This window comes from Bos javanicus, chromosome 10, assembly GCF_032452875.1.
Source record: "Bos javanicus breed banteng chromosome 10, ARS-OSU_banteng_1.0, whole genome shotgun sequence".
In the NCBI taxonomy this organism is placed as follows: domain Eukaryota; kingdom Metazoa; phylum Chordata; class Mammalia; order Artiodactyla; family Bovidae; genus Bos; species Bos javanicus.
In genome coordinates, this window is record NC_083877.1 from 72,623,821 (window position 1) to 72,641,770 (window position 17,950).

Here is a 17,950-nt window from a genome sequence, read left to right on the forward strand (position 1 = left end):
TTGTTGTTTTGGAATGATGGATATACACTCATAATAGTAAAATAAAATGTTATAGCTTGGCAATATATGTTGCACTTAAATGCTGTTGCGTTATAACCGTGTCACTGATTTGTAGTGTGCTGAGCAGCAATGTGAAGTGATGCAAATCATATCCCATCTGTGTTGCAGCTAACTACTCAGCTCTGGTGTTATACAATGAGGGCAGCCATAGCCAGTATGTAAACAAATGAGCATAAAAAATAAGTTCCAATAAAACTTTATTTATGGACACTGAAATTCAAATTTCATATAATTTTCATGTCACAAATTTTTTTTTTCCCCAATCATTTAAAAGTGTAAAAACCATTCTCAGCTTACTTGCCATACAACAGGTGGTGGGCCAGATTTGGCCTGCTGGACGTAGTTTGCCCGTCTCTGATCTAAATAATCTCATTTGTTATTACTAATACTTCTATATTAACAGTAAGTATAGGAGTACTTACATATAACTTAGCTACACTCTTCAACTAAGGATAACTGTAAAATGATGAGTGCTTTCCTAGTTATTATGCAATTATCATACTTCTAAAAACTATTTTCCGGACAATATTTAAACATATTTATCTAATAAAAGACTAGATATATATGATGATAAAATTATAAAACAACATATATTTAGTAGGCTTAAATTTTAATTTGATAATTCCCAATTTATAGGACTGTGTTAGTCTCTCAGTCATATCTGACTCTTTGCGAACCTGTGGATTACAGCCCGCTAGGCACCTCTGCCCATGGGATTCTTCAGGCAAGAATACTGGAGTGGGTTGCCATTCCCTTCTCCAGGGGCTCTTCCAGATGCAGGGATCAAACCTAGGTCTCCTGCATTGCAGGCAGATTCTTTACCATCTGAGCCACCAGGGAAGCCTCGAGGGTAAAATAAAAGGGTTCAATACTAAAGTAACTGAATGCTAAAATAAAATCATACAAATGATAGTTCACTATCACAAAGGTCTAGTGGGGAGATGGAGAAAATATTTCCAGTTAAGTGGCTGAAGCAATTTGTGTATTTTCTTCTTAAAAGTCTTTATCTGTCCTCTGGCGTTTAAGAGGTGGACCTTCATGATTGTCTGTAACAAATCCAGAAAACCTATATTATGTAAGATACTTAACATTTAAAATAACTTTTAAAAAGCAAATAATATAGGCATTTTAAACATTTTAATGTACTCAACTTATGCATGAAATAGTAACATTGCTATGGATTTAATGAAATAGCCTTCTACTAGACTGAATAGTGTATCATAATAAAATCTGTAAAATTGTGAGAAATTAGTCACTGTTGAATGGCAAGGGGTCTTGAACTGAAATATCTAACTAGAATCAGTTTAATCTATTTCTAAGTTTAAAAAAGAATATAAAATATGTATGTTGCCCAAGAAAGTTATGTTAAATTTTGTATTACAGCTTACATTTAATTTCCCAGAAATCGCTCACCTCGATTCACGGTCTGGTTCTTGTAAAGTATAGCAGCAGGAATCCGAAAAGTGATGCATAACATTTCCTTGTTAGGGGCCACATTTCTTACTAGGTGAACTGAACTATATGCCTCCAAGGAGATGCCTAACACAGTTGCAGCTCGTTGCTGAACATCCTTAGCTGGATTAGCATCTTTGGAAAAGCTGTAACAGTGCACAATGGGAAGGAGTTCACTGCCACATGGCTGTCCCTCTAAGAGTGCTTTGAAAGCACTGAGAAACTCAATAGCCTTTGCTGGCAAATTCATGACAATGTGCACAGAGTGTTTTCTTTCTTTAGACAGTGGTCCTAGCTGCTGCATTAACTCTTCTCTGACTGGTCCTTGCAGGAAGTCTCTCCCATCCAAGTTAAAGACTTTTACCTTTTGGTCCACTTTATTTAATTTACAGTTGTGCAGTAGCCATTTATGGGATTCAGGATTGAGATCATTAGCAAACACAGTGCACTTTTTCTTTGCTGCTGGAATGGCAAAGGGCCCAACCCCAGCAAAGACATCAAATAGGACATCCCCAGGTTTGAGAAGTTCTGTGATACGGCTGTGTTCTGTGGAGAGACGAGGATTCCAGTAGACTTTTGAAAAATCAAATTCATAGGTGTAATTGTTTTCTCGAACCTGAAAAAGTATTATGCTTTTGGTTAAACTGTTTAGTCTTAAATTCCAGCCACTGATATTGGATAGATGCATTCACACATACACACATTAAAATTTACTACTATTAAGAGCAAATTACAGTGAGTTTAAAGGCATTTAAATTAGAAATCTGGTGTTTATGCTAAACTTGAGGGTAGTTACTATCTTGCATTAGATGTTTTCATGAGAGGAGTCATCTCTTCAAAACCAAACAGCTCTCCATCTCATCCTAAAGGACCATAAAGTGGCTCCCCGATCACACTAGGAATTTTTCAGATAGGCCAACTGACTGGCTTAATTATATTATCTCCTGTCACCTGATAGGAAGAAAGCCTTTAGGGTGAAACAACACACCACATCTGTCTTCATGGTGGGTAGCTAAATTGCAGACAGTCTTCCACGCAGCAAACATGCTTTGCTTCCTTAGTTTTCAGTTTGGCAAGATAGATGCGTCATGTGTCAGTGAATTTCAAGGTACTTCGTTATGTTTTTAGACAGTTACTTGGACTCTGCAGGTTTCATGTCTATAAATAGAGCCAGTGTATAGAATAAATCATTCCTGTGTTTTTGCCTTTCCCAAATCTGAGTTTTCATGGATAAACTAAATATACAGTGAAGCTAAGTCTTGAACAAAATTAAAACTTGATAGCATTTCTTTGGGGACTATTATAAACATGATAGAAAATAGAAAACAAAATTAAAACTACAATTGTGAAATGTGACCTCACCTATCATCTTAAGCCCCTTATTTTAACAGATGAAGAATCAAAGGCCAGAAAGTTCCTAAGTTCTATAAATCTAATAGAGACATCTTCTATACTCTCTCTTCATGGACCTTAATTCCAAATTTGTACTTATTTTTTCCTCCTGACCACATCAAATGCTCTAATCATATTATTAAGTTTCAAGAGTTTGAAATATTTCTTCATGATTCTGCCAACTAAGAGTCAATCTAGGTGTATAATATAACCTGGAAGGCTTAAATGTGTCTTGGGATGCTTTTCCTGAAATCTCCTTTGTACTTGTCTTTAAGCTCTTTAGTGTGAGTCACAGATCTAGATCTAGATTAAATGATGCTAAGTATCCCTCTGGTTTTACTCATGCTGTCTTTGATATCTTGTTCCCTTAGTTAAGCGTTGCTTTCAGGAGATCCACTTTAGCAATGTTTTTAAATACTACTTAAATGTTGCATGAGCTCTTAAATTTAAATGTGATTGTGTTTGGAGCAAAGAAATTATATTGAGTTTTCATATTTATTTGATAGTATATATACTAGGCATAAAGTATGTCCTAAGAACAAACTTTAGTTGACTTGGGAAGTCAATCACAAGGCATTTATAAAATTACAGAAGTTTCTCAGTTTATAGAAGTTTACATCTTCTTTCTAAGAAGAATGATACTACCTGACACCCTAAGGGTCACTACCAAGTAAAGAACATGACAATGTTCAGTCTGGGTGTGCCTAAAGTTGAGTATGTCTTAGTGTCAGCTGAGCTGAGCACAGTTATTATCAAAGGATTCACATCCGAATCTTGCTTGCCATAACAGACCTTACTCACTGTACACAGGCAGTAGGTAGTGGAGGTCTGGTATACAAGGCAGGACTAAGCATGGACTCGAGTCAGAAGCCTGACTCAAAAACCCTCTGCTCAGTCAGTCCTTCATAGTTCATGTGCATAGAGAGAATAACAACAGCCATTAACTTGGGGGTCTCTCAGGATTTGTCTAGCCTGTTTCTTAGCTTGGGTACCAAATTTCACATAATGTTAACATGTAATTATCTAAGGCTTTAACTTAAAAACAGTTTATTATATCCAACACTACAGAGGGTCTTGGGGTGGAAGATGAGAAAATGGTTTATATCAGGAATCTATTCCTATATATTTTAAGTTATTTTTTCTTTGAAATAGGTTTTGTTTTTCTTATAGAAGAAGTATGTGCTCACACTTTAGAAAAGTATAAAGATAACAAAGGTCACCAGAAACTATACCAAGTGAAAATATGCTCACTGTTAACATTCTGATATTATGCATATTTACACATTTAAAATCATCACACCTAAAATGGAACTCAGTTATGTATACTGTTCTACAGTTTATTTTTTGTCACTTGGCTTGTCAGTGGACAATTTACTTTCAGTATGGAGCAATACTGCATAGGAACCTTGAATGTTAGGTCCATGAATCAAGGCAAATGGAAGTGGTCAAACAGGAGATGCCAAGAGTGAACGTCAACATTTTAGGAATCAGTGAACTAAAATGGACTGGAATGGGTGAATTTAACTCAGATGACTATTATATCTACTACTGTGGGCAAGAATCCCTTAGAAGAATTGGAGTAGCCATCATAGTCAACAAAAGTCTGAAATGCAGTACTTGGATGCAATCTCAAAAATGACACAATGATCTCTGTTCATTTCCAAGGCAAACCATTCAATACCATGGTAATCCAAGTCTATGTCCTGACCAGTAATGCTGAAGAAGTTGAACAGTTCTATGAAGCCCTACAAGACCTTCTAGGACTAACACCAAAAAGAGATGTCCTTTCCATTATAGGGGACTGGAATGCAAAAGCAGGAAGTCAAGAGATACCTGCTTGGTAAAGTTTGGCTTTGGAGTACAGAATGAAGCAGGGCAAAGGCTAATAGAGTTCTGCCAAGAGAATGCACTGGTCATAGCACCTCTTCCAAACACCCTCTTCCAACAACCCAAGAGAAGACTGTACACGTGGACATCACCAGATGGTCAACACCAAAATCAGACTCATTATATTCTTTGCAGCCAAAGATGGAGAAGCTCTATACAGTCAGCAAAACCAAGACCAGGAGCTAACTGTGGCTCAGATCATGAACTCCTTATTGCCAAATTCAGATTTAAATTGAAGAAAGTAGGGAAAACCACTAGACCATTCAGGTATGACCTAAATCAAATTCCTTACAATTATACAATTAAAGTGACAAATAGATTCAAGGGTTTAGATCTGATAGATAAGAGTGCCTAAAGAACTATGGATGGAGGTTCGTGACATTGTACAGGAGGCAGTGATCAAGACCATCCCCCCAAAAAAGAAATGCAAAATGGCTGTCTGAGGAGGCCTTACAAATAGCTGTGCAAAGAACAGAAGCAAAAGGCAAAGGAAAAAAGGAAAGATATACCCATCTGAATGCAGAGTTCCAAAGAATAGCAAGGAGAGATAAGAAAGCCTTCCTCAGTGATCAATGCAGAGAAATAGAGGAAAACAATAGAATGGGAAAGACTAGAGATCTCATCAAGAAAATTAGAGATACCAAGGGAACATTTCATGCAAAGATGGGCACAATAAAGGACAGAAGTGGTATGGACCTAACAGAAGCAGGAGATATTAAGAAGAGGTGGCAAGAATACACAGAAGAACTATACAAAAAAGATCTGCATGACCCAGATAACCACGATGGTGTGATCTCTCACCTAGAGCCACATGCAAAGAACTGACTCATTTGAAAAGACCCTGATGCTGGAAATGATTGAAGGCAGTAGGAGAAGGGGACAACAGAGGATGAGGTGGTTGGATGGCATTACCGACTCAATGGACATGAGTTTGAGTAAGCTCTGGGAGTTTGTGATGGACAGGGAAGCCTGGTATACTGCAGTCCGTGGGGTCACAGAGTCGGACATGACTGAGCAACTGAACTGATGGAGCTAATAATCTTCAATGATGGAGTATTCCATTGTATTATTATCCTAAAATTTAACCAGTTATCTACTGATGATATTTAGATTGTTTTCATTCCATCATGTTTATTTATTATTATAAAAATGATGTAGGGGTCTAGTGGTTAAAATTCCATACTTCCACTGCTGGGGGGACATGGGTTCAATCCCTGGTTGGGTACCTCATTACAATCTTGTCCAGTTATATTCTTGAGATAACTTCCTATACATGGAGTGCTGGGTCAAAGGATGTATCTATTCAAAATTGCAATATATTACAATACACTCTTCCACTCTTCCTGACTATATCAAATTCGCTCTCCCATCAATAATACATATATGTAAATGCTTACATTCTCACATACTCATCAATACTGGCTATTATATTTTCTTAATCTGTTATCCTGATTTCAAAAGTTAATCTTGATATATACTGTATTAGGAGACAATAAAATATTCCATACCTTTGTCATCATATTCTCCTCTCCAGATAGTACTTCCATTTCAAAATTTCGGTAGGTATTATCAATATTATTGATTTTATTTACTGCTGAGGTGATTCCTGGATTTTTGTCAATCATAACTTGGCCTAAAAGCATAGAAATCATGATAAATACTGCCTTCTGGTTGCAAAATAAAAGCTAAAATTGCAAATATGAAATGGATGTGAACTATATTTTCTGGTTTATAGTCAAAAATTGCACCTATTTTGTGTGCATGCATTCTAAGTGGCTTCTGTCATGTCCGACTCTTGGCAGCTGTATGGAATGTAGACCACCAGGCTCCTCTGTCCATGGGATTCTCCAGGCAAGAATATTGGAGTGGGTTGCCATGCCCTCCTCCAGGGGATCTTTTCCGACCCAGGGATAGAACCCAGGTCTCTTATGTCTTCTGCATTGACAGATGGGTTCTTCACTAGCACCACTGGGAAACTGATGTGTGTAGAGGAATGCAATTCTAAAAATTCAGCAGATTACTAAAGTTAATGTCTGACAGCCCCTAAGCAAACACACAGAAAATGTGTGGGTACATTTATAAAGAAAAAATTTTGAAGAGCTTGTTCTGTCTAATATTTTTCCATGTCTTTTACTTAGTCTTTTCAAATGTATCAGTACAACAGTAAGCAAACATGTAGGCCCAGGGAACTGGTTAAAAAATAGAAGAGATGTTAAGGACTATGGAAACAAATGGTTTCAGAAAACACTAGCCTGTCCCCACTGGCCTCAAACCAAATGTTTGCTTTATTGTGTATTTAAAATAGATACTTCCACTTTGGAATGCATACTAGCAAAATAATGTTTTCAAATAAAAGAAACATAGATTATTTACTTTTCTCTAAATAAAATGTTTATTTACTTAAATTGTTCTTTATGTCAAATAGTTTCCAGAGCACAAAAAGCTACAAAGGTTAAAAGACACTGGCAATGGTATATTGATGCCCTATAATCAAAGTCTGCATTTTTGTCAGCACTTAAAAAAATTTACAAGAATCTATATGCTATCTCATTGTATAAAGAAAGATATGTTGATTTGTAACTAAGTATAAAGTACTCCTTAATACAGATACAACAGACGACGACAGAGGGTGAGATAACGGTTGGAAGGCATCACGGATTCAATGGAAATGAGTTTGAGCAAGCTCCAGGAGCTGGTGATGGACAGGGAAGCCTGGTGTGCTGCAGTCCATGGGGTTGCAAAGAGTTGGACATGACTGAGCGACTGAACTGAACTGATAATACAAACATGCTTAAATACCAACTGGAATTTGTCTAATTTCTCTCTGATTAATTAGATACCTGATTTTGAATATGATAATGTCAAACTATTGTCAATCATTGTTTTATCTTGTTCTGCTTTAGGTATCAGAACTCAATTTTTAAGGTACAGAAGTTAGTTTGAAATGAAGAATTTAAAAAAACATTCTAAAGGTCTATAGTAAAAGCTTTAAAATTACTTCTGTATGAAAACGTTTCATTTTCAATCTGTGAGTACCCTTTTATGAGAGTGAGTTTATAAGAGTGCTAAAAGAATGTTGAGTTAGGACAGGCAATGATTCAACGGAAAGCCTAGACTTGACATTTGTACCAGATCATAATTATAAGGCTCTGCTTTAGTATTTATTATGTTATCACTATGCATTATTAGTCCCTTTCATCAATAAAAACAAAGTAAACGCATAACAGCACATCTCTGAAATTCTGCCCATGCAAAACACTGAGCACTACATTTTAAAGCTGAAAATAATTCCCAGGAAGTTCTGACAATTACTCTGTATCAAAAATATTAATCTGGAGAATGCATGGACATTAAATATTCATATAAGGACAAGAGCGATTTTGATTAGTCTTCTACTTCTTTCTTAGCCCAAAGAATAAAAGACCCATGCTTCAACTCTGGGCTACAGAGTTGGTTCTAAAAAGCTAGGAGTACTAAAAAACAAAGTATGGTGCCTGCCATATAGAAGAGGCTCAATTACCTGAATTGATGAAAGCCTGCATAAACACAGTCTTTCCCTTTTGACTATGAAACACACATTTATGAAACCTAGCATTCAACATAGTCCTGAAGGACTAATATGTTCTGGATACCAAAATGATAAGTTGCCAAAGAATTGTGCCAAAGCAAACGATTGAAGTTAATGCTTATGTATTGTAAACACAAAAGCCTGAACTGATATTTAGAGCTTGCTTGACTCTGGGAGGGCTTCCCTGGTGGCTCAGTGGTAAAGAGTTCACCTGCCAATGCAGGAAATGTGGGTTTGATCCCTGGGTGAGGAAGATCCCCTGGAGAAGGAAATGGCAATCCATTCCAGTACTTTTGCCTGGGAAACCCCATGGACTGGGGAGCCTGGTGGGCTACAGTCAATGGTGTCTCTAAGAGTGGAACACGACTTAGCAACTAAACAGCAACAACAAATGACTCTGGGAAGGCTATTCCAAAGTGGCCCTTAAAGGAGGGTATGGAGCTCAAGATCCTGCTTAAAATTATAATGATAAAATGTCCCGTTTCTATAATTAGGCATTTACATTTTTTTTAAACTAAAATTAGAACTTGCTAATTGGTTTCTAATATGTGACTATTACTAAGACACACCTACCAATTAAATGCTTGTAAGGTAGTTGATGATCTCGAAGGTTCAGGTGAGCAATGTGTCCAACTCTGCTAAACCCTGAGGTCACATCTTGACCTTCAGGAAGCACAGCTCTCAAGATTTCTTCTGACTTAAAGTTTTCATAAGTTAGGTCCAAATTATATTTCGATATCTGTGGATTGACATTCAGCTGCTTTAAAATACTGAGTTCTTCTTTCTCAAAGGAGTCAACAGTAAACATTTTATAGGGATCCAACATAATTAGTCTACCTTCTCCATCTTCTGGATCTTCAATCACACGTTTTATGCCTGGGCGCTGCAGTGCTGCTCTTTTAAGGGATCGCATCAGTTTATTGACTACTTCTTTCCTCACTTTAAGCACTGGGATGGTGACTGTCTTTTTAAAAGCTGTTCTATCAAGTTCTGTCATTCCTCGAACTTCAGAGGGTGGGGAAAACAATTCAGAGTCTCTGTGATTTGTTTCTATTTCAGGCATGGTTGAGAATCTTTTTCTTTGATCCAGCAAGAAAATAACAGGTACTCTGTTAAGCTTCTGTATCAACGATGCCCAAGGTAGTAGAATCAGTGATGCTGACTCAGTTATTCTACAGCTTTCCACTTTGAGAAGTCTTCTTGAGAATGCAAATTGTTTCAATAAGCTCCTAAAAATAAAGCATTCAATTAAAAGAACTACCATAAAGCTACAAACTAGCTTAACATATTCACAAGTCTTAATAAAAATTTTAATTGTTTCAAATAACCTGCTAAATGCCAAAGATGAAAACTTTTAGTGGTATGTGAGAAGTGTAATATTAATAATTTTTCCAGGATAGGATGAGTTTTATTAGTAGTAAATAATAAATCTGTATACTTCCAGCCCACCTGCGGCCTGGACTAGGGTTTAGTGATCATCACTCTCGCTATAGTCAACAAACCTCCCCACCCACAGTTTTCTACAGAACATTTTGGGACTGGAAGGCCGAAATAAAGGATCATCTCTAAACGACAGGGTCACTATATTGATAATTTTACCAATGTCAATATTTAAAAGGATATTCTTATGGAAGCTTATTGGGTCAGATATTGTGCTGAACGCTTTACTCACAGTAATAATCTTGGGAGGTGTGTGGTGTTGCATTCTCATTTCTGCAAAGGTGTAAACTAAAGCTCAGAAATAGGTTAATTGACCCAAAATCTTGTTGCTGTAAATCGTTGAGCAAGGATTAAAATCCAGGGCCTGCGTTCTTAATCTATTTCTATGCTGTCTTTGATGTTTTACTGCCACAAGTCCTACCTATAAGTAGAGGTTTCAGTATTTCTAGGATGGGAAATTTGCTGAGTGTTACATGCACATCCCATTAGTATCAGTTTTTCATTTTGCCTTCCGGAATACCGAGGAAGTAACTGTTAAGAAATGGCCCTGCCTGCTGCTGCTGCGTCGCTTCAGTCGTGTCCGACCCTGTGCGACCCCATAGACGGCAGCCCACCAGGCCTAGGAACCCTGTAAAGCAACTGTCAAAAAGTTGACAGGGTTCAAACTGGGTTTAGCAGTTAACCAGATGTGTGATCTTGGGTAAATTACTTAACGTGAATCTCTGCTTTCCACAAGTAAGATGTGGCTAAAGGTTCTACCGGAAAGTTCTGAAGCGATGAAACACCCCTCACTTCCCCGTCCTCAGGCCTAGGCTCTGCACCGGGCGGTGGGCGACTTCCCGACGTTTTAGCGCCCAGACAGCGCGAGGCGGAGAGCCGCCGAGCCGACCGGTTCCGCCACCGGACCCTCAGCCCCTTCGAACTATCTATCAAGGGCACCACGGCCGCCACTTCACCAACGTCACCATCCCATTTCCCGGCGTCGCCCCGTCGCTGGCTCCAAGACCAGACCCTCACCTCATGCTCTGGTACAACTCGGAAGCGTGTCTTCGGCGGGTAGGCGGGCCCTCGATGACACCATCAAGGTTCGCCGCCGAGAGGCGAGCGTCACCAGATCACGTCGATCCCTCTTTTCGTCCCGGCCCTGGTGAAGTACGGAAACCCGGAAGGGCCGGGAACGTAGGCCCGCCTCCAGCGCGACTACAGGCGGGAGGGCAGGGGTAGCAGCTAGTGGATGGACTGGGTAGTCGACCAGCGAGCCGCATGGAGGTCCCAGCGGGGGTCATCAACGCCGAGCCCGGCTGGTTTGTCTCTACTCAGGAGCCTGAAGAGGCGGAGGCGGAAGAGTCTAGCCCGTTGCTTAGCAACGTAAGTTTGCTCCGCTGGCTCCCCGTTCTGAAGTGACTGCCAAATAAGACCGGGAAAGAAAAGGGATGGCAAGGGGAGCGGGGAGAAGCTTAGGACCTGGGGCCCAAAGGCAGCGGCCGAGATTTCGAGATCTGGCGGAGTTCATCAATGAGATAGAAGCCTAACCTGTCCTAGAAAGAAAAGTTGAAGCTGCAGGCTCAGGTGGAAGAGACGCAGCAGCAGGTGGAGGCAGGGGACCCTACTAGGGGAGCAGCCCCACGGTTATGTAACTCACTGCTCTCGGTATACTTGTCGGCTTCTCGTTTTTTTCACCAGTCTTGTGAGCTTTTTGCAAGAGTCACAAGATTTGGCTTTTCTCAGCTTAGTCATTGCTGCTGCCGCCAAGTCATTTCAGTCGTGTCCGACTCTGTGCGACCCCATAGGCGGCAGCCCACCAGGCTCCCCCGTCCCTGGGATTCTCCAGGCAAGAACACTGGAGGGGGTTGCCATTTCCTTCTCCAATGCATGAAAGTGAAAATGGAAAGTGAAGTCGCTCAGTCGTGTCCGACTCTTAGCGACCCCAGGGATTGCAGCCTACCAGGCTCCTCCATCCATGGGATTTTCCAGGCAAGAGTACTGGAGTGGGTTGCCATTGGGGACCTGTAAACGTCTTAATACAGAGATACTTAACCGTGAAGGAGCGTGAGAGGCCTGGTAATAAATACATAGCACTTCCCTGACCCTAAAACCTGTGCAGTGGGCACTTCGGCCCTTTAACTCAAGTCCCAGGGCAGTAACAGTTTCTAGGACTTTATTCCCAAATGCTGTTTTAGAGGAGAGTGTTTTCAAGGCTTATCCTCGCCAGAGCAACGTGAATTGCTTCTATTTACAATATCGTCATTGCATGGCATTCCTGCCCATCCTTTCATTGGGCAGACTTAATTCATTAAGTGTATAAATAGAGATTAGTTTTGTAGTCCTAGTAATTAGGGAGCAACAGTTGTCTACAGCAACCTCAAGCTGACTCAGGGATTCTTCAGTTATCACGTGAGCTTCAGGCCATCTGCCTGCTCCCTGTCCCCACCCCATTTTACCCTATTTTCATCTTTTGCAGTCACAAGGTTAGTCATGCCTTCTTCCTGAAGCCTACTGGGTCTCTGCGCAGGTGGAGACGATTTTCCTAGGAAACTGGCTTCCTGGAGCTGCACTAGTGGGAAGTGAGAAGGAAAGGAAAGGAAACGAGGTCCTGGTGGCTTGTTGAGCAACTAGTATGTCACAGTATGTCTGTGGTTTTAGGAGACTCTCCATAACCTGTCAGTCATTTCTTGACCAAAGTTGGACTTCACCATTCAAACACTTAACTCTCTTAATTCGTGTGCTTACAGGAAGTTCACACACAGAGATCCCGAGGTGCTTCATTTGGTTTCTCAGTGTTTAATTTGATGAATGCCATCATGGGAAGTGGCATCCTTGGCTTAGCTTATGTTATGGCTCATACTGGTATCCTTGGATTTAGGTGAGTTTTTTTCTTATTTTACAATTTTTTCTTTTTTTTCATTTTGATAGTACATTGAGAAGCAAAGAGATAGGTTGTAGAACTTGGTATTATACAATTTCTAGTTATTTCTGGGGTTCCTCTTATTCTTATATTGTTGCTAGTCTGTAGCTTGGAAGGATGCTATATAATTTGGTTTTTTATCCAAAGTGTGGCTAATTTAAAAAAAAAGAGAAACTTGATCCACATTCCTTAATAACCTTAACAAGTGGCTTATTTGTTGTGTTCAGTGGGCCAAAGTAAATCAGAGTTTATCAGTCATGCAGATTATTTATAAATAGTGATTTTGTGACTGTAAATAAAACATATAATCCTTTGGTTTCTCTCCATCTCTTTCTCTCCTCCTGTAAAGTAGACTTGTTTCACTTTCTGAGGCTAGACATGTACCCTGTATTTATTCCTTTACATCTTTTAAGACAGCTCATGGCCAGTTTGCCCAAGACAGAAGACATTGCTGTCTTTTCTGTGTTTCCATAGTACTTTTATATTCATTCTTTTATTATAATGTAATTATCTGTTTGCAAGTTATTTTCCCCACTGAACTCTGAAATCCTTTAGGACTAGATCTTATCCTTAGCATGGAGCATCATGCTTAATAGAATGAATGAACAAGTTTGTTTTGTCAGTACAAGCAGACCTATTTTTTCTATGAAATTTAAAATACAGTCTCATGTAGGATCATTTCTGCTTTTACTTTGAATTTCTTGGTCAGCTAACCAACTTTTAAGTAACTGAACTTGCTTTTATTATGGGATGTATTTGCAAACTTTCATAGTTTTAAAACTTAAAAGCTATGTATGACACCTCAGGCGAGACATAATCATAGGACTTATTTCTTAGTTCCATTTGAAAAATCACATTTTTTACTGCAGGATCTTACATACAGGTATATACCACCGAATGGGGGCTTGCTGAATCATATCACAGTTTCCATCTGGTGATGCCAACCTTATTTTGTGAGGTCTCTGACATCAATTGACAAGTGTACTTTCACCTCTCCATTTTGCTACTTATTAACAAGTATTAAGTGGACTGCAAAGATAGAATTTCTTCAACTTCAGGAGCACTCCCCTGGAAACTTGTCTTGCCAGTATCTTCCTGAGAATAAATAAAGGATTATGTATGCTGTTTCTTTTCATACTTTTGGTGAGAGGACCCCAATTATTACATAACACATTTTTCAAATCATATCATTAAAAGTGTTTTAACTGTATTTTTTTGGTTTGCTTTGTTGAGTATGTTTAATAGATGCTGAAATGCAGTGTTTATTCAAAATTATAGGGAGGTACTCATCATTGGGGGCTTCCCAGATGGCTCAGCAGTAAAGAACCCTCCTCAGAGGAGCCTGGAGGGCTACAGTCCTAGGGTTGCAAGAGTTGGACACGACTTAAATGACTAAACAACAGCAACGCATCATTAAAAGGGGAGCGATAGAGTAAAGAAAAAAGACAATGGGATTTCAAAACTGAAACTTACTTCTCTTAAGTTGGAGAGAAGACAGAGGAGCCTAGAGGGCTACAGTCCACAGGGTCACAAAGAATCAAACATGACTGAAGCAACTTAGCACTCATACACGTGACCATTTGAATGTGAAAAAAAAATGTTTTTTGAATGAAATACCATAAAAAGGAAACTTTTAGGGGACAAATTTGACCATGTACTCTTTTATGTTTTAGTTTCTTGCTGCTGATAGTCGCTCTCCTGGCTTCTTACTCAGTTCATCTCCTGCTTAGCTTGTGTATTCAGACAGGTAAGTAAAATGTGTGCTTGCTTATTCATTTGATAAAATAGCCTATTGAGATCATGTCAGCCAGGTTGGGTGTCTCAAATCTAATTTCCAGTGGGAGTATTAGGTAGGGTGGTTGAAATGGAGAATTTCAGAAGGTCAGAATATATGGACCCAGTCCTTCAGGGGAATATCTGAGGGCAGACGAGGAGGAGGAAACTGGCATTCTTCCCTTGCCTTTCTCCACAACATGTGACATAGATTTCTAGGTTAGAGTAGATTAGGGAAAGCACCTGAAAGATGTTTAAAGGATCCAGACCTTGTGTTAGGGAGCAGTACCCAGGTGTTCATGCTGATCGTCTTTCTCCTAGGGTGATCACTTTCTGGAGAACACCTTCCCAGATCTACTACTGCTGTCTCTGCCCCCCATATATAGATGTGTGTGCATATATATACATATATATATATGTTTTTTCCACTTATGCAGTTCAGTCATGGATTGAATAAGTTCTTTCAAGTTGCAATAAATAAAAGCGTATGAATCGTGGAACTGCTTTCTTAAAGTTTTTCTTTTGGCATTAATAAATACTCTGTGCCCACCAATCCTGGTCTTTCTATCTGCCTAGGCTGATCTCCCTTTGGATTGCGACAGTTATGATGCCAGAATCATGAGTTTAAGTCTTATGTGGATGGGTTCACTTTGCCCTGTTGTTTTCAGGTTTTTAAGAAACAGAACAGATACATAAAATAGATAAAAATGGGATTGTTCTGGTTGAAACAGGTGTTTCTTGAGGATTTTAAGACTCTTCAGAACAGAGTTCTAAATCCACAGCTCTAGGCTGTTTAATCTGTCTATGCATCAGACGCATCTGCAGATTGTTCTGTAAACAGAGGTTTCTAAGCCTCAGGGATTCTAATTCCAAGAATCTGAGGTAGGATTCAGGAATCTCTTTTTAAAAGTCCTCCAGGGGACTCTTACACAACATGGACTTAGGATCTGTAGTTCACAGCTGTAAGTTGTGTCATTGCTTTTGGTCATTCAACCAACGAATACATTCCTTTGCTTGCAGGGGGCTTGGGTGACTGTGTAGACAGATAGAAATACCAGGAAATGATGCAATATTAATCGCAAAGTAACAAGTTGTTCATACAACATCCCAAATTCAGGAGTAAGAGCATTAAAGAAGTATATTTGTAAATCCTGCTGAAAGGGGACTGAATTTTAATGCATGTTTTGAAATTTTGCTTCTTTGTTTAAAAAAGTTATTTTTACTTAATTGTGATAGTCTATCTAACATCTTCATAGGTTATTTTATCATGGTTTCTACTAAACGATTAATATGGTAGTAAGTCATGTGGCAATTATATCTTCATTACCTGAAGTGTTTTGCTTTATTAATTTAAATTATTTGGAAGTAGTATTCAATTTATGAAGATTTCCAGATAATGCTGTTTTTTTTTTTTTTGCTTTCCTTCGGATCATATGTATTTAACTTTAAAATTCTGACATCTGTTATTCTTTTCTATAACTTTGGGGCATCTAAAGTGAAAAGCTCTGTTTCTCTTTCTTTTTTCTTTTTCTTTGATTTTTTGTAGCTTACTTGGTCCATGAACTAACTTCTTCATGATTCTTCATACACACTGCTGCACCTGTCTGCTGTTGATTGAATTCCTTCAGTCACTGTAAAGTTCTCTGTGCAGGTAGGCTTTAAAAATAATAACAAATCATATATATATATATATGTATATATATATTGCATATGCTATACATATATGCTAGAGAATAATACACAGCTAAATTTCTCTCTAGTTTGTTGGACTGTCATAAAAGAGTATTCAGACTGGATTCACTGGTTGGAGAAAGGATTATCACAAGTCTTTACAGATTAGCTTCATTATTTGCCTAGAGCACAAGAGAAATTCTACCTTTATAAAAGTTCAGTTCAGTTCAGTTCAGTCGCTCAGTTGTGTCTAACTCTTTGCGACCCCATGAATTGCAGCGTGCCAGGCCTCCCTGTCCATCACCAACTCCCGGAGTTCACTCAAACTTACATGCATCCAGTCGGTGATGCCATCCAGCCATCTCATCCTCTGCAGTCCCCTTCTCCTCCTGTCCCCAATCCCTCCCAGCATCAGAGTTTTTTCCAATGAGTCAACTCTTCGCATGAGGTGGCCAAAGTACTGGAGTTTCAGCTTTAGCATCATTCCTTCCAAAGAACAGGATTTCTTCTAATGAAATTCTGGTATTTTTGATTTTATATAGGATTTGGGATATGTCTGGACTTTTCTTGAGGGCTGAGGCATATAAGGTACCTTAATCTCTCTAGCCTTAGTTTGTGCTTAGTCATTCAGTCATGTCCAACTCTGAATCCCCATGGACTGTAGCCTGCCAAGCTCCTTTGTCCATGGAATTCTCCAGGCAAGAATACTGGACTGGGGATCCATTCCCGTCTCCAGAGGATCTTCCGGATCCAGGAAACCTTAGTTTGCCAGTTCTCAAATGATAGTGATAATACTTTTCTCTTGGGATTATTGTGAGAATGAAATACAATGACATACGTAAAATGTCAAGTCCTTGGTAAAATGCTAGTAGCTTTTATTATCATGAGTTCTCATTGGGCCAGAACGCATAAGGATTGCAAAGTATGTATGTATATATATATATATATATATATATATATATATTTTTTTTTTTTTTTTTTTGGCTGCATGGCATGTAGGATCTTAGTTCCCCAACCAGAAATTGAACCCATGCTCCCTGCAGTAGCAGAGTCTTAACCACTGGACCACCAGGGAGTTCCCCCAAGGTGCTGTACATACTGTACTGCTGTCCCAGAAACAGTTGGCTCATTATGATTCTCTGGGGAAATGTTTATGCTCTGGGAATCAAGGAAGAGCTCCCCTCCTCTGGTTTCCACATCAGTGTCAACAGAAGAGAATCAGAGTCTTAGAACTCAGCCTGTATCTGGTCAGGTCCCTACTTCCTAGTCCTTGCTCCCTACCACTCACTGCATTGTCATCATTATTTGCCTTGAGATCATTTGGATTAATAATCTTATACCACTTAATTTATGTCACTCAGTTTATGTCAATCAGTTCAAGAATCCTATGTTATCCTTCATTTCCCAGACTCACCCAATATAGTTCTGTCATTTTCTTTTTTTAATTTTATTGAAATATAGTTGATTTACAATGTTGTATTAATTTCTGCTATACAACAGAGGGATTCAGCTATACACATATGTGCATTTTTTCATATTCTATTCCATTATGGTTTATCACAGGGTATTGAATATAGTTCCTCTTAACTCTTCTGAATATTTCCTTACCTTTCTTACTCTAGAACCTAAGACTTCTCTGTGAACACTGCTTTCCCTACAGTTCTCTCAAGTGGCCTCTCTTTTCTCTTCCATGTCCCTCATACTGGTCTAAAGATAGGATAGATGTCCTACTGACATCTCATTTCTACTTCCTCTCCCTAAACCCCAGCTTTGAATCTCATAAAGTCTACCTTATGGATATC

General features: G+C 39.0%; 2 protein-coding genes across 6 annotated transcripts in view; one reads left to right on the top strand and one right to left on the bottom strand.

Annotated features, from left to right (window-relative positions):
- Positions 1-240: 240 nt before the first annotated feature.
- TRMT5 (tRNA methyltransferase 5) lies at positions 241-10,898 on the bottom strand. 3 transcript variants are annotated; one of them, XM_061429056.1, is made up of 5 exons: positions 10,817-10,898; positions 8,933-9,588; positions 6,300-6,424; positions 1,474-2,128; positions 241-1,106 (listed from the first exon to the last, which is right to left on the bottom strand). In XM_061429056.1, exons 1-5 carry the CDS (start codon positions 10,819-10,821, stop codon positions 1,054-1,056), a joined length of 1,494 nt encoding a protein of 497 aa, XP_061285040.1. In that variant the 5' UTR covers positions 10,822-10,898; the 3' UTR covers positions 241-1,053. The 3 variants fall into 3 exon arrangements, with proteins under 3 accessions (XP_061285040.1, XP_061285042.1, XP_061285041.1); XM_061429058.1 differs by lacking the exon at positions 10,817-10,898 and adding an exon at positions 10,559-10,810; XM_061429057.1 differs by lacking the exon at positions 10,817-10,898 and adding an exon at positions 10,032-10,526.
- A 63-nt stretch (positions 10,899-10,961) lies between these two features.
- The window catches only part of SLC38A6 (solute carrier family 38 member 6), a 70,131-nt gene continuing 63,142 nt past the window's right edge, over positions 10,962-17,950 (top strand). Inside the window, exons 1-3 of one of the 3 annotated variants that reach the window (XM_061429061.1) lie at positions 10,962-11,167; positions 12,532-12,662; positions 14,378-14,451. In XM_061429061.1, the coding sequence (XP_061285045.1) occupies positions 11,063-11,167; positions 12,532-12,662; positions 14,378-14,451 (310 nt within the window). In that variant the 5' untranslated portion in view covers positions 10,962-11,062. The remainder of the gene's footprint in view (positions 11,168-12,531; positions 12,663-14,377; positions 14,452-17,950) is intronic. The other 2 variants (XM_061429059.1, XM_061429060.1) reach the window with 2 other exon arrangements.